At 35.0% G+C, this 22,284-nt stretch overlaps 1 protein-coding gene across 1 annotated transcript; it reads right to left on the reverse strand.

Annotated features, from left to right (window-relative positions):
- Positions 1-2,024: 2,024 nt before the first annotated feature.
- On the reverse strand, positions 2,025-16,321 carry LOC137403718 (serine-rich adhesin for platelets-like). Its single transcript, XM_068089733.1, has 15 exons — positions 16,259-16,321; positions 16,020-16,164; positions 15,737-15,879; positions 15,235-15,383; positions 14,520-14,701; positions 12,355-12,636; positions 12,048-12,086; positions 10,408-10,498; positions 7,812-8,314; positions 7,255-7,397; positions 4,675-4,854; positions 4,389-4,551; positions 3,643-3,759; positions 2,631-2,657; positions 2,025-2,120 (listed from the first exon to the last, which is right to left on the reverse strand). The coding sequence occupies exons 1-14, from the start codon at positions 16,319-16,321 to the stop codon at positions 2,638-2,640; spliced, it is 2,220 nt and encodes a 739-aa protein (XP_067945834.1). The 3' UTR covers positions 2,025-2,120; positions 2,631-2,637.
- Positions 16,322-22,284: the final 5,963 nt, after the last annotated feature.

Raw genomic sequence — 22,284 nt, forward strand, 5'->3', positions numbered from 1 at the left:
GTAATTCACATGTATATGTAAAAAAATAATAAAATAAACGCGTGCAAGAGCGTTTGAAAAATTTGGTTTGCAAAATCTTTGGTTGCAAAATTGATTAATGTTTCTCACTAAACTCGAGTGGGCTGATTGTCTGTCAGAGTTTAGACAGTCTTCAAAAGTTAATTTAGCAGAGAAAGCACATCAAGGTTATATCAAGGTCAGAGGGCTTGCTGTCACTATCAGTGACCTCTTAAGCATGAACCACAGGTCAGGCTCTCTAAGTCACTGCTATACAAATAAATTATTCACAAAAATTCATAGAGGAACTATTCTCTAATAGAAACAAGAGCAATACAAATATTTCTATGGTTCCTTCTTGGCTACGAACTAAAGCAACCATCCATTTTACATTTAAAAGCTCATCATTGAAGTGGATTACAGTAGTAATCCCACGACAAAACACGAGCGAAGCGATTGGTTGGGAGATTTATGATAAATGCACATGCGCACACAACTCCCGAAAATTATTCATTAATGCCCGTCGCAAACCCTTGTACTGAAATCTCATCAACAAATTTAACCATTTTTGTGTAGAGTCGTTTAAATATAATAACGATACAAAACACATATAAACCTATTTAAATATGTTACCAAGTCTTTGAAAGGTTACCGCAAGACCCTAAAACTAACCCATCTGATCGGATTATATGTAAATAGACAGATTAATTTAGCCAAAAATCGCAATAAAAACTTGCCAAGCTTGTTCTAATCCAAATTAAGACCAGCCAACAAAACGCCAATAAGGCCATGCAACAAATAGTAGAACTGTTAAGTCGTGCGTATTTCACGAGAAAAATGTTCACATTTCACCAGTCTATAGCATTGTCTAATTGCCGAAGGTGTCTGTAATTAACGTAAAAGTACTGAAAAGTTATCGTTTCTTTTTTGCCGATTTTCTTATTCGAATTAATTATTTGATTTTATAAAAAATTATTATAATATTTAACTATAAGAATAATCGTTAGAATTTACACCATCGAAGTATATAAAGATTGCATTGTCTAATTGCCGAAGGTTTCTTTAATTAACGTAGACCGTTTGAGGCGTAGACGATTTACTGGTACGAAAATGTGGTACACAGTTTATCAGCCCATGTTTTTTGTCCAATTACCGAAGGTTTCATTAAATTATCTAAAACATGAGCCAGATTTCTTTACATCTTATTTACAAGCTAAGGCCGAACTACAATGCCCCTTTGTGACAAGAATATTTCTTTATTTTACTCCAGTTTGCAGAAAACCTCCAGACGCGTTAATGCTAATGTTTGCTTCCTGTTACATATCGCTGTCAAAACCATTCTACATTCAACACAACCAACTTTCAACTTTCCAACACAACTTTCAAACTGTGTATATTACACGGCAGCTTGCCATTTTACTTTTAATATTGCATTTCAGAGATATAATAAACATATTTCATTATTGCTGTTGTTAATTAAATTACATACAGTGGGTTAGGCCTACAGCTTAAATTAATATTTATTTTATTGTTTTAAAACATAGGTTTGAGATAGTAGTAGATTAGGTCTGATTTTTACACAACCTTTTGTTTTGCATAATTGACCTTTTGAATTTCATTTCAAAACAACTTGACAACTACCATGAACATTCAACCTCCCAGAACACCACATCGTCGCACTGGCCGTCCACTTGTCTCCCAATTATTACGGAGGAGGAGAAATAGAAGGTCCTCACAGCAACCATCAACATCAAATGCTAATGTTCAACAACATGCTACTCAAAAAAATAACAATAACTCATCTGATTCAGAGAATTCTTTAGAAGATGTTGTAGGCTTCGCCTACAACATCTAACTAAAGAATTCTACTTCTGTAGAATTCTGACCTTTTGTAACTACTTTTTCAACAACCAGCAGTACCCTTTCTTTTTTCCATTATCACTTTGGTCGTGGGCTGTATGACAGAGGAATTTCTAGTTACTAAATGTTCTTCAAAATTCAAGTTGAATACCTTTTGGCTTTAGAATCCTCATCATTTAAGCCATCAGTTGACTTTGAAAGCTTACTTTTGCTTTTGTCACTTTTTTCTGACGCGCTTCTAGCTGTCAGATTCTGTTCAATACCTGCATAGATGAACAGGACATTAGGCCTGTAGAACCACAGGCATACTTATAGCTTCCCAAGCCTTACTTCGGCCTCTTAATGTTTGTTTTGTGTTTTGTAAGATAGCCACAGTGCACAAACAAGCAAGAGCTATGCAAGGGTTAGTAAGCCACAGTACCAGGACTTATAAATGAACCCATGGCACAAATCCTGCAAGTATTACTTTTTATAGTAGATATTATGCCTTTACCCTAGTAACTCAATTTACATCTAAGGTTGTCAGCATTCCTAGCTCAACTTAGCTCCCTTAACTAAAATATAATAGTTACATGTTTATCGCATCAGCAAGAGTTTACCTACAGGACATTGTAAAGCTTATTCATTGTTAAGAGGCGACAACTCCAAAATATGAGTGGCAGTAATTTAGAAGCTAGATGGGCATGCTTATCGAGAGAGCCAGCTAGTAGCCATTCAAAAAGAGTATAGTTAGAGGGCCTGGTGAGAGATAGCCAGCATTAGAACACTGTTACCTTGCAGTCAGCTATGAGTATCATCATCTAGAGAGCAGGCGGAGGAAATTGCATGTACATGTAACAAGAGCAACTCAACCAAAATTAAAGGAAAGTATATTTATATCGGTTACTAAGATACACAAAACATCATATACCTTGACGTACTACTGCAAGCTTTTATTATCAGAACAGTCAAAATTTAATGGTTGTCTGCATGCCAACATATTTTAGGAGTGAAACTCCAAAAGAGAACAGTAAAAGAATTTAAAATAACTAATAAACATAGCATTGTGCAGGTTCTAAAGCCTGTATATCTGTAGCTAAAAGCATATACATAATAAAGCTAAAAACTCGCAAATCCCTGCATAAGCAGAAAGGCATCGATGCAAATTTTAACAGCCAAAGAGCATAGCTCTATAAACAAAGAATATAGAATCAATTGTACAGGGATAACTGATAAATGATAGCTATGTATGAATGGGTTATTAATGATGGACTCACTCAAATGAAGGACTTTCTGCAATGACTCTAATCTATTATTGACTAACTTATATACACTTTTAACATCAATTTGCTCAAAAAATATGAAAAAATGATTTAGGAAAAATTAAAATCGAACAAAATTCATCAAAAGATTTTCACTTACGTAGAAAAAACCAATGATGATAGACAAATTAACAGTTTTTAAATCTATGATGTTTACTTCATATTCAAACATAGCTACATGTGTTTATGTGATGCTTCTTTTGTGAGATAAGTTGCGAAAGATCTGTCACAATAGAAAGTATTTTTAAGGCAGGTTAATCAAAGGCATATAAATGACATGTTGACCTCTAATTGACCTCTAGCATTTTGGAGCCAACAACATCATGTCTAAAGGCAGATTTTACCTAAAGACTATCACATAAGTGTTCTGACAAATATAAAGTAGACGTTAGGAATGTATTCGAATTGATGAACTACTAAATAGCAAAACTTGTAAACCTGCTGTCATGCGATATACCGTCGTAATGAAAAGACAGTTGCTTACCCTTTTCTGCTTCAGCCATTCTCTGATTAAGCATTTCTCGAGCTAGTTCGAGTTCTTCTAAAGACAATCCTGTCTCATCAAACTCTTCAGCCATGTTGCTTGTCATGATTTCCTTCACTGCAGTGCAAATTAGTTGTTAGTCCTACTAGTAACAACTCATTACCATGTCCACAGGATATACCAGTAAAAACAAGGTAAGACAGGAGTTGGAAGAACCTAAAAACCCATTTCACTATCTATTGCCACTCAAAGGATTCAGCTGGAGGCCAGCTTTTTACTAACATTTTAAAGATATTTTAGTGACTGCACAACTCTAGTTTTTTGTCAACAAGGAAAACCCCAAACTGTTACATGAACAACATTATTTGAGAGAAAATACATGTATAAACTCTTCAGCTCATAGCGTGTTTAGCAGAAAAAAGTATGTAGTGAGAGCTTGTGCATGGAATTGGTTTAGTAGTAGTAGAGGTAGTAGTAGTAGTAGAGGTAGCAGTAGAGGTAGTAGTAGTAGTAGTAGTAGTAGAGGTAGTAGTAGTAGAGGTTGTAGTAGTGGTGGTAGCAGAGTAGTGACAGTAGTATTATTAATGATGGTAGTAACAGTAGTTATAGTAACGTAGCACTAGTAATGGCAGGAGTAGTAATAAAGATATTAAATGTTTGGTTAGAAAAGGAATGAAAGCTCTCATTGACATAGAACACTCTAATCATTGCTCCAAGAGAATATTGATTATAAAAGTATGGCCTACCTTCATCTGGATCCCTCATCAGAGCTTCCAGAGCTTTCTGTTCATCCTTCTGCATCTTCTCAGCTCTTTTGAGGGCCTCTTTGTCTGCATCCCGTATTTTATTAATTTTTGGCACTGTTGGGACTTTAGGCTGCGTTTGTATAGTATTTGGAGGCGGCAGACGCTGTAAGATATTTTGCAAGAATAAGTAATATGGCATGAAATACACCCAAACATTTCGTACATGTGGCTTATACAGACAAAATTTATTATCGCAAGGAGACTTACATAGAGCTAGTAGACTTACGTAGGTGATCTCTGGCTTTGTTTTTGGTGGAGGGGGTTCAGAAAGAATAGGCGTGACATTTACTTGAGGGTCCGCCTTAGAGCTCGCACTGATTAGCGGACTTGATTTTGCTGACCTGCCTTTTGAGCCAGCTGACACTGGTGATCTGATAGAAGATGGCTTTCCACTGGCACCTCGAATCTACCACAACAAGTTCAACAAGCATTCATTTGCTCCCAAAGTACTAATGTAAACTTCCACTAGATAACTATGCAGTACAAAACAAAGGCAACAATAAGTTAGTATATGTTAACGCTACACCTATCCATAACATGTCAGTGATGTCATTCTACAATGTAACACTACATAGCTAGGAATACTGCACTAAGCCCCTGGTCTATCTCAATCTACATGTATATATATATTTCTCTCAAAGTTTGTCGGCGTTGTATATGTCCAGCTATATCTATTAAAATCTCAGAATAAAGAATCAGTATTGCAGAAGATTTGATTTTGAAACTTTCCATCTGCTAGTCCTACGCTCTACCAATTTAGCCACACAAGCTTGGCAGATTCATTAAGCGATATATATGTCGGTATATCGAAGCAAATACGCTACCCTTTCAGTCATGAAGCAAAGTCATGAGAAGCCGTAGCTCTTATTAGTAAGCTTACTCAAATTATCCATTGGCAATGTGCCAGGGTAATAACAAGGGGCAGGCAACTCTCATTACTTCTCATTGTTTATAAGCTGATTTTTAATACCCGGGCAACGCTGGGTAGCACAGTTAGTAGTACTATACTCTGCAGTGACACAGAGCATTCAATGTAACCTCGCATCAATAAAATACACATATCATACAAACTTGTTTTTAAATTAGGAAATTCTATGCTATCATAATATAATACAATACTAGGTGACAAATGCTACATAGCTAGGAAGCTAAAACATAGCTACATAGCAAGCTACATAGCATATGCTACATAGCTAGGAAGCTAAAACACTAAGATTACACAAATAACATAGTTGTGTATGTAACCGACTCCTGGCCCTATATACTATCATTGAATAATAAAACTATACTTTGGTTCCTTTCTGTTATGGCAGCCTTAAAGTATTTCATGACCTCCTCCTCATACACGACCCTGAATTATAACGCTAAACTCACTTTATGTTTTACTGTTTTGGTCTTATGGTTTGCTTGAGGAGTGAGCGGTGCAGCATTTTTATCAGCTGTAGAAATGGAAGGAGTGGTAGAAGAAGAAGCTTTGTGCTGCATAAGAAAATATTGAATAGGAAAGCAAACAAATAATAAAGAGCAGAATCAAACAAAATATAAAAAGATATAGTAGATATAACAAACATATATGAACAGAGAACTTGCCAGCTATACAGAAAAACTGTAAAGTACCTGTACAGCTGGTCATTTTAATCCCCACTTTTTGTTCCCACAATGCATTGCATCACAAATCATAGTTTCCTATTGGTGAAATACTCACTTTGAGTGAAACAGTATTGAGCTCTTTGATGAAAAGTGGAGAAGCGCTTAGCTCAGGTGTTGGAGCAATAGCAATGTGAGGAGTGGTTTGCAGTCGGTCGTACTGCACAGGAAAAGAATGGATTTGAACGCATAACAGAAAAAACTTCAAATGAGAAACACTAGTGCAAATCATATACTAATATCAGCAACTCATAAAACTAAAATAACAATAAAGTGTGTCAAACAACCATTTGAGTTACGTAAGAGCACAACACTTGTAGTATTAAGAATTTGAAGTACTCGACTCACATCAGAGCAAACATTATCAGACTTAACACATTCCTGAGGCTCTGAAGGTGTGGCAAACCGAGCAGATAGTCCAGTTGGTGATGCAGTAATGCTGTGATGAGACTCATCGTACTGCAGAAAAAGTAAGTGAACAAGCGAGCTTAGCAGAAACATAGGGCAAGCCTGTAAAGCCACAACAGTCATAATAAGAAATGAAATGAGTGCCATAAGCTCCAACAGACAAGCAAACTAAATAAAATTTAAATCAATAAATCTTAAGTTAAATATTATGTATTATCATAAAAATAAGAATGTTGATAAAACTAAACTAAGAGTTTTATGTTTATGCAGTGTAAGTAAAGGGTATATATACTAGTACAAATAATATTTAACTTTTTTCTTTTTTCCATCTTTTTTCCATCCATTCCTGTGTTTACTTACATTGACCTAGCTAAACTGATCCAGGAAGGTGACAAGAAAAAGGCATCACCTTGAATGAGTTTAGCCCTACAAATGTAAGTACATGCGAAAAACATTGAGTGTTGCAATGAGACAAATAAAAACACTTTTACAACTATTTTATATTTATTATCTACACATTATTATGTACTACTCACTATTATGTATATTATAATTATACCCGTATATTACATATGCGTAGCTATAGTGTCGGAGCTTGTCAGTAGATTTTGAATTCCTTGAAGTAACCAAATATTTCTAAGCATATGGAAAGAAGTTGAACAAAAGAAGCTAAAGAGGAAATGATAAACAGAAAGTAAATTGTGAAATTAGCTGCAAACTATACCAATGTAAGAGAAATCCCACAACCTACCAGTGGAAGCTGCAGGTTTTCTCTGCCCTCTGTAAACTGACTGTCAGGTATTTCGACCTTTTGAGAAGTATCATCATCAATGTTATTTACAGTAGGGAGAGTGTGTTTCTTTCTCTTACTGCTGGTGGATGAATGTGTCCTATCTGTGAAATGGTGCGATGCGAATCAGCATTGTTCAAAATTAGTTATTGGCCTGTAGTAAAACTCACCACAAACTCAGCATGCTTCTAAGGGCTGACTATTGCTAAACTCCCATATTTATAGCTAACCACATTTGTAATAAGACCCTTTAAGTAGTTGAAAAAATTAAACCTGGAATACCGCTAGTATTATTGCAACAGTCATGCTAGCAGATAGCACTACCAATGTAATCAGATATCCATGTATTCACTAACTATAAAAGTTAATAGCTCAACAATAAGCTAAACAGCATCTCTCAACTGTAAGGTTAATCACAGCTATATTAGCAGGAATACTCATCAAGAAAGAGCTGCCAATGATCAGCTTAATAAGTTTGGCAACTTTTCAGATCTGAAACCATCAAAGACCAAACCAACCTGTCAGATCAGTGGGAGAGTGCGGTACAGATTGAAGAGTTATTCTCTCATCCAACTGTGACACGTGACTTTCCATTTGCTGCTGTTTGGATGGCTCCTTTTTCTTTGATAGACTTGAATCTACAACTGGTTTGCTAGCCTCAGCATCTTCTAAGGAACGGGATAAATGTTGGCTAGAGCTACGACTGTTTTGGTTAGACTTAGATCCCGCAGGATCACTACTTTCTGGCATGACCTGACTTTGATTGACAAGTAGACTTGTATCCTCCTTGCTTGAATCTTGGCTAGAACCTAATCTCTTGCCATGAGAGAGTTGAGGTGAACTTTGCTGGGCATGCGTGTTCACCAGACTAGCATCGTCATGTTTCGATATTTGGGAGTTGAGAATGTTGAATGTGCCGCTGTGCCCTGAACGCAAGGTTATATCAGGTGTCATAATAGATCCGCTCTTTACTTCCGCATCCATATAACTGCTTTCCATATCTGGAGTGTTTGTCAGATGCCTGAATAACAGTCCATTCGATAACTTTGTACTGCCCCGTAATTCGAAAACCAATGGTTTGGTTAAATTAAATAATTAGTCTTTTCACCTATACATCTATATATATATATATATATATATATATATATATATATATATATATATATATATATATATACACTAGCTGTGCTACCCGGCATTGCCTAGGTAATAAAAAAGTCTGGACAGAAAATTGATTTGTATTTAACATATAACAACATTTACCATTCTAACTTTCAAACTACATATGATGAGAAAAGTGTTTTGTGTAGTTTAAATAAATTAAGAGAAAAATGAAAACAACTGTAAAGGTTTAAAAACGTTGTCAAACAACTGTAACTTTCAAGCTAGTAGCCTAGCATATTGCCAATGGAAAATTGCAGTAAGCTGCTAGGCTTCTAATGATGGTACTCCATGAAATTGCGTCAGCATTGTTGTTCAGCTGCAGTTATCCTAATAATAGCTATAGCCGGAATGCAGACAGACATACGAAATACACACGGACATACTTTGAGAAATATATATATATATAGCTATATATATCACAATGTTTGTCTGTCTGGTGTCTATCGTTTGTCCATCAAGTTATAGCAATAAAGTTTCAAGTACAAATAGCCCCTTCACAGAGGATTTGAACTCCGAACCTCAAGGTTGGCAGACAGGTAAGCTAACCCAATAGACTATGTGCCCAACTGGCCACAACAATAAATAACTGCAAATATTCATTGCATTGGTTAAACTAGGCACTCTTAAAGTACTTGGAGAAAATACTCTTGATTATTAACCAGCACGCATGATCATTACACGTAACGTAATGTTTATTAAGCTGGCTTCTGACACGGCTCTTACTGTCGTAAAGATTTAGACTAGCTTAAGTTACTAGCTTAAGTTACTAGCTTAAGTTACTAGCTAAAGTTACTAGCTTAATTTACTCAAAATTATTGGGTAAAGAAACTTAGCCAATAAATAAGTTACAAATAATTTACTAACTTAAGTTACTAGCTTACCAGGTAAGTTACTGAAATTCTTTGAGTAATTATTTTATTACTCGTGCAATGTCGGGTATTTAGCTAGTGAGTAATATGACAGACTTAAAATGAAAATTTATTCCACGCTGTAGGATTGTAGCTATAAAATTAAAAACTTGCTAGTCATTTTTATTTCACTTTTTAATAAATTTACTGAACACTATATTATCTTGATCCATTTAATAACTTTTTCAAATCCTATGTAAAACTAATTCCATGTGGCATCCTAGCTATAGCAATGCGAACCAAATTTATAGTGTTCCTAGTTGTTTCAAAAGTTAGCTTTCTTAAATTGGCTGACTGTGAGATGATCTGATGATCTGATGATCTTGGAAATAAAAATTAAAGTACTAATTGTGGAGGATGAAAAGCCAGAATACTGGTCATGATATAAGAGATGCAGACTCATAGTAAAAGCCTTTATAATATAGAGGCTATTTTTAACTACACAAACAAAATATGTTACAACACGGTTCAATTCGCCGCATTTTGCAACGCTCATAGTAGCCATGGTTCCAAGCTTAATGTGATAGTGGAAAAACAATTGATCACAACGGTAGTGGACAGAAATGATAAATTAATTTCTGTCGCTACAGCCGTTTTGTCTGACCCAGTCTAACCAACAGTCTAGGTTAATTTATATGGTATAGACTAGTTATGGGACGGCCTACCATATAATGTACTTACATAGTGAACGCAATGAAAAAAATAAAAACCAACATGCTAGGCAGTAACCTGACACAATCATAACATCTTAGTTGAAGAAACTGCCCTCAAGTTCAGCGCCAAAAATTAGGTAAAAGCTTTGACCATCTATTAACTATATTCCTAAAATAACTTGCTGCCAGAGGTCAGTAAATGCTTAACAACTTGGGTGGCTTGTATTGCCTGTCATATATGTGAGATAACTGCTCACTGTATTGATTGTCACGCTTTTAAATGCATTTTTTTTATTCAAACTTCAAAACAAACATTAAAAACATTGATTTTAATTACGTCATCTGAGCTAGCAGTTGCAGATACTGTCTACACAGACACACAGACATACCTTTCAATAGAAGAATTAGCAGCAATATCTCGTCTGTCTTTCCCTGATGCCTCTCGTAGTTCATCTTTCGGCAGCTCGTCATAGTTCAGCACTAAAACGGGAAGATAATAGCATCTACCATGAGAAATTATGAGATCATGCTGCTGCAATATCTTACACAACCAACAGCAGTAACATATCTTTCCTCACCTTATTAGCCTTCAACAAAAACCATGTTTAATTGATAGCCAAAAATGGAGCTTTTAGCATATAATTATTACTAATGTATTAAATGTACTAGTAACCTTTAAGCTACAAGATTGAAAGTTATTAGTATGTTTAATAAAAGAGAATTTATGACATCCCACATCATAGTAACTGTATAGTGCGTGAGCTATGTTAAATCACCACTAGAATGTGGGCACTATGACAGATAACTTTCGAATAACTATATCAACTATAACAGCCAAACTTTAAAATGTATGGACTGTGTCAGACCAACTTTAGACTGCTTAAAACAAGTCAGTCTATTTTTAGAATGTTTGAACCAACTTTAGAACAAGTGGACTATGATAGGCCAACTTTGAAGTATGTCGAATTAACTTCAAAATGTGTTAACTATAAAAGACATACTGTGGAAGCGAGTAAACTTATGCACATATGACAATCCCACAATTAAAGAGCTCATGCTATACCAGATCTTTATAGCGGACATATCTACATATGAGCAATGGACACCTAATATCATCTACATCAGTTTTCATCTAGTAAACTCATTAATATTGTTTACCAATAAATACTGTCACAGTGTGTGCTCACACTAAATGCTAATTACTCTACCAGCCCTACAGTAGCTGAGGCGGCTTATCCTATTATTATAAGATTCCTTATGCTAGCTATGTTTATGCTAGACTGCTAGCTATGTTTGCCAGTTGCTTACACACATGCTATCACATACAATATAACATTATTAACTAACAAATACTGGCTTTATGATAGATACCCAGTACCAAATGTTGTCTACCACGAAGCAGGATCGATCAACATGTTACTGGAAAAACACAAACTATAGAAACATCGCATCAATTCACAGACTCATTATAAATCATTTTATTAAAGTTATTCAAACTCTCTTTACCCATATTAGTTTCATTTGAAATAGTCTGTGCTAGTAAATCATATAATTCTAGTCTGTGTTAGTAGATCATATAATTCTAGTCTGTGCTAGTAAATCATATAATTCTAGTCTGTGTTAGTAGATCATATAATTCTAGTCTGTGCTAGTAGATCATATAATTCTAGTCTGTGCTAGTAGATCATATAATTCTCGTCTGTGCTAGTAGATCATATAATTCTAGTCTGTGCTAGTAGATCATATAATTCTAGTCTGTGCTAGTAGATCATATAATTCTAGTCTGTGCTAGTAGATCATATAATTCTAGTCTGTGCTAGTAGATCATATAATTCTAGTCTGTTTTACTGCCAGTGCTTGAGCGGCAATCGCTCTCTAAGAACACTACAACTAATGCTATCGCTAAAATTAAATAAAATTATAATAGAGTAGATCGATTGCTATAATTAATTTAATATCTCTTTACTTCACTGACACTTGAATAAAATGTATTGTTCATTGACCAGTTGTATACAGCAGCACAACTCACCGGTGTTAAAATACTCGTTCTCTATATCGCTGTCAGGCTCTACAACATTTATATTGACCAATTATAGCAGCAGGTACGCAGTTACTCATAGAAGAGATGCCCACAGTATCTACACATCGCATTCATTCTTCACGTATGAGTTTATCTACTTCGGGAGGTGCGTGTAACATACAATACGATGACCGCAATATAATAGCAAAAATTGACTTCTTCATATAATAAGATAAAAGGTGGAAAGAGTTTAGACACTGAATACATTGACACAACACTTATCTATCATGAATAAGTAAAATAAACTGAAACCTACCAAGCGCTCCATTATCACTTGGAAGAGAAATGTCAACCTCCTCAAACAATGTGAGATCTTCCACCATAGAACCACTGTTTGTAGAAATTGCACTATTTAGTCTTCCCTTATGACGTTTTTCAGAGACATGCCCCGCACTGTGCGATCTTTGATCACTACATTCAGTGTCTATTTCTTCTATCTTAGAATCATGGAGATTAGGAATGGCATGACGCTGACTGAGTGGCCAAGTTGAGGTAGAGAAAGGTGTATTTAACATCTCATGCAGTGACGTGTCGAGGGCTAAAACATGTGTGCGCTTTATACAGAGAGAATAATGCATAGGGTCTAGACAATAAAAAAGAGTGTATATTATAAAACAGTGTTCACCAAACAAAACGTTGAAACAAGATGAATTTCTGCAATGAGTGACGTGAAAAGATCGCTATATCATGCTAGATTGCTGTTTGAGAACATCGAAGAGGTATGGAGTCTTCTTAATAATTATAACAGAGTAATCTGACTAAACACAGATGGAAGGGGTGGGGGATCATGCGTGGCAACAATTGGTTTTTTATATCTTAAGCTAGTATAGACTCATCTCTCTCAAATATCATTATGACCAATCTTATAGTACTTAACAAAAAGTTCTGATTTACATTGGAGATGTCAACCCTTGGTAATATATAGGTAACAGTAGAGGTTAAGGGCTTCTTATCTTAAATTATTTAAACTAGTACACTGGCAATCCTGTACACCGTGAGAGATCATCAGGTGGAATAACTATATGTACAATTATTTTTCAACTCAGCAAAGTGGTTGGGTGGTGCAGTTGGTAGTGTGCTTAATTGAAAATCAGAAAATCTGGGTTCAATCCTGTTGGGTGTAATCCTTTTCCTAACATTCTAACATGGCTACAGACGGACGGACTAACACGGTTCTTTTTATAGTAAAAATTATTCATGAAAATCAACTTCTAGTTATAACATTAATCTAAAAAATTTCTTTCCCATGCTCGCTGCAATGATACAGATACTTTTATATAAACAAAATCACGCCATAATCATATCTCTGTACACTAGAGCGGTCAATAAAATGCGAGTGTGAATCTTTAAAATAAACAAACTGGACAGTGTGGTTCGTTGACAGACTATTAGTACATCAGCTCAGCGAGCAGACACAATCAATAATCATAATTAGACCTATGTGATTACCTATACTCAAGAAGGAAACACGCTTCTCTTGGGAAACATAGCCGACAAACAAGTGAAAAAATTTCAAAGGAACAAATAAGAATGGATCGTATTCTTTTAAATCTAGTGTGTCACTTTGTGAAACGCATACATTTCCAGTGCACAGATTTATTCCCAGTTTCGCTATGCGTAACTTGCCAGCAATTTAATTAAAACCACAGAGAAAAGCTATTCATTTGCATGGCAGTAATATCTAGCAACAGAGCATAATCTACCACTAATATCAATAGCTAATCAATAAGGTTTCTGCTGGCAAAGACTCCATTAATGAGCTCACAAAGAGCAATCAAGATAATATGAGACTAACTCAACACGCGGTCTTTTGATGAACCAGCAATGACTGTCAGACAAGCATACTTGACCAAACACGCTCGATATGGTCAGCAACCACCCGATAAAAACAGGAATATGAACTAGTTAATAAAATCGTAATGGCAGCTGTTTGCTATATACTACTCATGGCTTCAGAGAGAATAAAGTTACTAAGATAATGTATTGTTTGGAAAGCACTCGAGTAAAGTGGGCCATTGACTATAATTATATATTTAATTTGTCACAACATTAAACCTGTCAAGCTTTATAAAGTTAGGCTCAACTGACAAACAAATTATGCAAAGACCTACAACAAATAAAACTCTGAAGCGTTTCTGTCTCCCTGAATTCATACAAATACTCGTATATAGTATTTGTAAGAAGATAAGTTTAAAAAGCAAATCTTTGCTATAACAAATCCAGGTCCATCTGTATGTTTGGAGCTACGCTTAGAAGTTAAGAAAAAAGTAATGCCTCAGAACTCAGATATTCAGCTTGGCGGCGAGGCACGCTATCATCCACCCCCTCAATCACCTTGCTGAGTTGAAAAATGATTATGCAGATACTGTAGCTATTACACATGTTAATCTCTCATAGATGTTGCAGTGTGGGGCAGATTACCTGGATAGAGAACTTTTCTTCCCATGTAGGAATCTGACTTGAGAGAAGCCGTCAATTTGGCACTGCTAAGCTTCCTTGTGGCCAAGGTACCACTTGTACTTGGTCGGCTGCTCAGCACAGGGGTGCACAGCAGTTCACTGATCTGTCGCGCTATGTCTGACCCAGCCAATTCCATCAATTTCCTATAATTCCAAAAATCACCAACATGCTAAAACCTCTCCAACAAATATTAACATTTAATTTGAAAGCCATCAAATATGTTGCAACAAGAGATTGACTCACTGAAATAACATTAAGTAGAGATGGTGCGTGGTAGAGTGACCTTGCCATGGCAACTGTCATTCTGTTACTCTCATTCGCAAAGTACTGTTAGGGTACTAAGTTTAACATATTCTAGTAGTTGAAGATACAAATGATATTTGTCTCTTACTTCCTCACTCAACTTGTTTTGAAGTTTCCGATTGACCAAAAACCAGTAAGTACTGGTATTCTTAAATCATAAAGACATGCGTCTATTTACTTTGTTTACCCCAAATCAAATTTTGGCTAATTATAGCCACATAAAAGTGTTGAGCCACCGCGCATATGGTTAGTAAACAAAGAATCATGTTACATCCATGCGATACAGTAAGAGCCCTTTGAGTCCATAAGAAGTATCATAATCGTAACTCTATTCATAAGCAAGTACCAAATGGCGACTTGAGGCGCCACTCACCGAGCTCGAAGTTGCAAAGTTTTCAAGTAAAACTTGAGATCTTGTCCAGGTTGAATCCTCTGTTTGTACAAAACATTGTCTACACTTCGAAGGAATCCCATATAAACTTTATTTCGTTCATCAGATACGCTGATATCCGTGTCATCAACCTAAAAACAAACATGACCAACAAAAACAAATTAAGCCTTCTAGCACTGCATCAGATTAAGCAACCAATATTTTTATACAACTCTAAGCGATAGTGAACGGGTTATCATGCCATATTTTCCAGAGCAGCATGTTAGTTGAAATTTCAAGTGTTATGTAACATAACAGAGCTAGAATCTGCTAAAATAAACAAAGTTAATAGCATGAAAAGACTTTATGAGACAATGCAATAAATAGAATAAATCATTAAACAACAACAGCCTCTAAAAACTGAACATAGCAAAATAACTAATATGGTAAAAGGAATTTAGAAGTTTCAATACTTGCAACTTTTATATAGAGTCATCGTGCATACCTGAGAGTCATTTAGATACAGAATAGATGCCATGAGTCTTCGAACATTTCCTAGTCTTTCTATAACTTTCTCTACATCTATTGGCTTACGAGGCTGCTTCGTATCCTCCACAGACTGTTCTGAGCTATAGAGAACCAATGCTCCTAAAATATGTATTTTAAGTTACAGATAATATCAAGATTTTTATTCCTAAACAATTGGTATAATCCAAAACTATTGTAGCATTAACTCAAATTTCTCGATTTCAATGAAGTATGTATTAGTTTAAGTAAAAGGTACTTGCCTTTACGAGTTAGGTAGGTTTTAGGCATGTGAATACTACCATCAATTTCTTCGACTCTTACTATTTGTGGCTTACGGCGCCGGGCTGATTTAACTGTCACCCCATGTTTGTGTTCAGAAAGCATTGCCAATGTTGGTAGACTTTCCTAAATATCAATAATGAAGTAGAAGAACATACAAGTTTTAAAATACACTAAAACAAAAAAGACATTTTGATCTAAAAAAAATAAGTTGACTTACAGGTCCTGTGACATTAGTAAGGCCATCCCAAGTGCCATAACCTTGAGACAAGGCACTCAGCATTGCCGATGGTCCCTTTTTTCCACCCTGATTAAGACAGAGAGGAAATGCAGAGAGGTTCTGCTTAGGCAATTGACGGTCAAATGATGCACGTAATGCGTCAGTTTTACAACTAGAACCAAAGGCAGAGTACAAGAAAAATGGCACACTGCGAAGCCTCAATATTTATTGTTTATATCAATATTTATGCATACATTAGTTCATTAGTTAACCATTACACTAGTTCGATGAATAAGGAAAACAATACTTCTATTGTTCGCCATTTGTTGATATAAATGCCATGACAACTTCGGCGGGAATGGTATCTAAGACATTTCTAAGTAAAATTGAATAACACGTAGTGATATTAACTAAATTATTACGAAATATGATTTTTCTCACGTGTGGAATTTCTAAAAAGGTTATCCTTCAACTAATTTTTATCTTAAATAAATTTTAATAAGCACCTTCATAGGCTCTATTTTTGGATAAATAGACTGTATTTTTTTGCTTTTACGGGTCGACACTATTGCGTCCTTACACATTACAGAAAAAATGCCAAAACACTAGACCAATAATAAACGCCATGACCGTTTGCATGCCAATCAAAAGTCAACACGGAAAATCGGTACTGCGCATGAACTTGACACGCCGGTGTTGGTGTTTCCGTTTTGACTTATTTTGGCAACTAGCGAGAATAAAACATAAAAATGGTAAGAACTAATGGTTGTACTATTACTAAAATTAATTCTGTTTTAGTTATTTATAATTGTAGGTAAATCACTCCTAGTGTCATTTTTCAAGGTGCAATATATTGGTATTACGGTAGCATCACCGTAGATCTGGTTATATTAACAATGGTGCATCAGTAGGCACCTGTTAACTAATAGAAATTAAACTACATGTATGTATGTACTGTAAAACCAGAGCTAATGGCGAATTATAGTGTCTCGAGTTTGCAACTTGAGTTGTACAACTCGAATTATATTTACCAACTCGAGTTTGTAAATATCAAAACCCAAGCCGAGTTCTTTCAACAGCAACTCGAGTTCAACAACTCGGCTTGAGAACCTGGAACGCGAAGCACTGTAAGGTGCCATACTAAACAACTCATGATTTCATTTTCTCTAGCAATATTTTTTGATATGAAATTTTTTGGTGCATCATTAAACGTTGTTGACATAATTTCTATGAACATTTGTTTATTTTCGGTGTTCATTCAGTTGTCAGGTTATAAAAAGATAACTCTTTTTTCATTTGAAAAAGAACTGGCCCGGCTCCCACATATATTGTTTTTTAGTTTGCTTTTTACATTCTACAATTGTTTTTGTCTCTTTATATTTATATAAATAAATATGCGCAAATATCGCCAATATATATATCTAATCTAATCTAAAAAAATTTCACTACACCCTTCTAGAAAGGAGGAAAGGCGTGGGAACTCTTTTATTACAAAAATTCTTTACTAAAAACCTCTCAGGTCTCGAGTTGTTCTCGGCCAAAAAGAATTAAAAAACGCCTTTGTCCGGATTGTTGGCACAAACAGACCTGCTTTCTGTCGAGTGTTGTGGTGCTTGATAGTATTTTTAAAATCAGGGACCGTAAAGTTCCCCTCCACCGCTTTTAAATAAAATGCATACCTAATATCTTTTCGCCGTTTAGCTAAACTCTCGATCCCTGTATTTGCTCTTATTTCTGTAAAACTGACTTGCCCCTTTAGTTTAAAAATGAACCTTAAAGCGGTGTTCTGTATTTTCTCAAATCTTTTGATATCTTTTTTCATAAACGGGTCCCATACCGTGCAACCGTACTCTAAAAGTGGCCTCACCAAAGAAAAATAAGCAATCTGCCGAGTTTTTGTGTCAGCATGCTTTAAAACTCTCCTTAGCATATGTAATGTTCTATTAACTTTGCTTATTATTTTTACATAGTGAATTTTCCCCAATAGTGAATAATTTAAATATGTATATATATTTTTTAATTATTGTTATTTATCAGCTATTAAATTTTATATAATGTGCGCAAACGCAATTCTGTAAATGAGACACCCCAATTACTCACTTTGCTTTTTTACAGACCTTTTTAGTTTTGCTAACACAACTCGAGTTCATCAAAAACCCAGGCCGAGTTCTTTGAACAGCAACTCGAGTTGCGAACATGCAACGCGAGGCACTGTAAGGCGCCATACTGTCTACCATAGTAGACAGACTACGCACCATCAATGAACTGAAGATCAAATATTACTCATTAACTGCACAGGCAACAGCTAACACCTCTAATACAATGCCATTAGTTGTAATCATAATGTAATATAACACAATTGACAAACGCTGGCTAATTTAAATCTAAGAGGCGGTGCGCCGCTTAAATATAAATTATTAGCCAGCCTTGCATGTGCTTTAGCCTGTTCAAGAAAAACAGAGAATAGAACCACAATGCTTTATATGAAAGCAATTAAGCTTATAAAAAATCTTATTTTATGGTTTTAGCAGCAGTCAAGTTGCTTAAAATTTTTTTTGAATGTGATTGTAATTTTTTTCTAGCAATGAAAGCTGACCTGATGAGAACAAATATTTTCCAGAGAGCTATCTAAGTTTTAGTCACTAGCATGCTATGCCATATTGTAACCTTCAATTGACTGTCTTGCTTGTAGTAGCTAGGCACATCGACATGCAATAAAAAGATAATTAACTTACTAGACTTATTTTTAAAATTGGCAAATTTGAAAAAAATTAAAGATTTGGCCAATTCAAATTCACCCGGTTTCCATGCTTCGAATGGATTCGGAGTTGAAATAAAAGTACTTTAATTAGTAAATTACCGCAATCATGGTCCATAAAATCAGTGAATTTGAGCAGAAAAAAGAGAACAGCTGTCAATGCAAACTAATAATATTGCAGTTACGGTTAAGCCAACAAATTTAAAAGTCAAGTCTAGTTTTTCCTTTTTGTATGGCCAAAGGGGTGAGTTGGGAAAGACCTTGGAATGGATTAGGCAATTTACTTGTATTTTAAATTTTTAATGTTCATATAACGTAAGATCTCTATAGCGCAAAAGTTTCTGGAACGGATTATTTACGTTCTACCAGCATCTACTCTATATGTCAAAGAATTTGGGCTCCACTTTCATAAAGAATTTTTTACTATGGTATAAATTCCCTCATTAATTTGAGAAAAACATTGTAGTTTGCTAATGATAGACAGTTTGTCAAAAATAATGGTGCTACCAGTATATCTGATGGATTTGACTTACCTAGAAAGCCAGGTTTAATGTGTAGGTTTATAATATACTTGTAACACTTAAATATATATCTATGATTTAGGTTGGCACCATTACTGACCACCTAGCCTATATCTTCAGAAGTAAAAAGCTTTTGTAGATGCTTGAGATAATCATCATGACCACCCGCATTTTGCTTTGACCTGAATATCTGGTGTTCAATTTAACTAGCAGTTAAGGTTTGATTAGCAGTTACATTCAGAAACATATGAAAGACTTAGTTTATTTATAAATCATTTCTTAACTTGGCTGACTCCTTAGTTAGGTGTTGAGGGATTTCTTCACTAAAAACTGAGCGACTCTGAGACAGCATTAGCAGAACCTCAAGTCGATTGTTTCTTGAACTATGCATATAGTGGTTATTTTTGTCCACCATTGTTGCGTCTTGCTAAATAATCATGTATGCAAAAAAGTGATGAATGAGGCAAATTCTTTTATTATGTATCCTTGCTTAACCTTAATACAGGGCAAAAGGTGTTAATAAACCAGTGTCAGTTTTTCATTTTATTCTCTTGTGATGGTTTCTTGAGGTTTATCTTGGAAAGAGCAAATAATGTTGAAGAGTTGACAGCTTTTTGACTTGGTCTCAAATGACCTAAGCCTATTTGCCAAACGAATTTGCCAGGCATGCTTTTTAACTTCAATTTTTTATCCATAATCTACCTTTAATAATTCATTTTGCAATTTCATACCATTGATACAATCTTTTGGTGTATCTATTGGCAAATATGACTGCAGTTATAAAAGACATCAAGCTAATACAGGATGTACCTGTTCAACTCCTTAGCAATCTTCAGTAAAAATGTCTTCTATTTACTCATTCAGAATGCAAATATTTTGTTTTGTAAACCACATCTGATTTGCCTTTTTTACCTTATTAGTGTGTTTACTAAAATCTCAAATAACACAATAAGTAGCTGTTATACAAGTGCATTTTTGAGCATTTGTGGCTTCCTCTTATGTTGTACAAACAAGATAGAAATCTATTCTTGAGGCCAAAATGTATAAATGTTGACATACTCTAATCCTCACTCCAGATTTACCTGAGGGTTATTTCAAGCTTCGTTAAACTGATCTAATTACCTCAAGTCTGTTGATGTGCTTCCCTCTTTCGCTCTCATGTTAGTTGATATATGTATATATATATATATATATATATAAAATTTATTCATGTAAAACCTTAGATAAAAAACAACTTCATTACTATTAGTTTCATGTCTGTTACGCAGACAATCATCAGATAAAATTGTTTTAGTCCAACTGAGTTATATATGTAAGAGAGGTGTAATTACTATAACGACTGATAGCTATGTAATTGCATTTCGTAGTGTGTATTTAGTAGAATGTCGGCATGTGGAAGCTAGCTCGTTACGCTTGTTGAGTGAGCTCATTTCTGGTTTTGTGAGGATGATGTACTTTTCTGATATGCACAGGTTACAACGCTTGTAACCTGTGCATATCAGAAAAGTACATCATCCTCACAAAACCAGAAATGAGCTCACTCAACAAGCGTAACGAGCTAGCTTCCACATGCCGACATTCTACTAAATACACACTACGAAATGCAATTAAATAGCTATCAGTCGTTATAGTAATTACACCTCTCTTACATATATAACTCAGTTGGACTAAAACAATTTTATCTGATGATTGTCTGCGTAACAGACATGAAACTAATAGTAATGAAGTTTTTTATCTAAGGTTTTACATGAATTAATTTTATATTTAAGCTCTGATCACTCATTGAGCACTATCTGGCAGCTTTAACACACTACATTGGAATATATATATATATATAATAGATAAGTGGTCAGGCCTACTGCTAACAGCACTCTACGCTCTAAAAAGTGCGGAGTGTTATAACTAACTTCTGGAAGATAAGTAACGTTAACCTATTCCAACACTCTAGTTATATATATATATATATACAGTATATGCTTTCCACTTGGATACAAATAGTAGATAGCTGACATATTATTAGGCTAATAAATTTGCAAACAAACAGTCATTTTAGAATAGATGTCATACACTACATAAAACGTAGTCTTAAATTGTTCAGACCAGCGCCACTTTGCAAAATCATTTTTTTTAAATTCTGCTCACATCTCTACGTTGTTCTCTTTATTTTATAAAGTTTCAGCTATAGTTCATTGTTGTTTTTGTCATACTGTGAAAAGGCGTATTGATACTATTTTGTTATGTAGAGTGGCCTTTTTAAGATTTCAGTTGCGAACAATAACTTGTGATGTAATGCCAGTTTTCAAAATAGTTGATTTGAATTTGGGTGCTACCACAAATTATCTGCACTGTATTTGTAATTGAACTCGCGTAGTCTACCAAAATATATATCCTCAATGGTTAAGCATTTTATGTATTATGGTGAATTGTGTTTGTTTTAAACCGCACTACATAACATTGAGAGCAGGGCAATTTCTTGCCTGCACAAAGCCCTTGCTACCTTATATGGAACCACACCAGTAAAGATCTGTAAATAAAGTGAGAGGATTGTCCATGACAAATAATAAAAAACTCCGAAGATGAGGGAAAATGCAAAAAGGTCTTTATTAGTATTTGATAAAACATATATCTAAACAAGGCTAGTGTATAACAGGTACAAGCCCTCAGTTATCTGAGTTACTGAGTGTTATCACCCTCAGTAAAACTAAAAAGGCAAACATTGGTCAAGGGCTATCCTATGCTCTTGTTTA

Source organism: Watersipora subatra, chromosome 9, assembly GCF_963576615.1.
Source record: "Watersipora subatra chromosome 9, tzWatSuba1.1, whole genome shotgun sequence".
In the NCBI taxonomy this organism is placed as follows: domain Eukaryota; kingdom Metazoa; phylum Bryozoa; class Gymnolaemata; order Cheilostomatida; family Watersiporidae; genus Watersipora; species Watersipora subatra.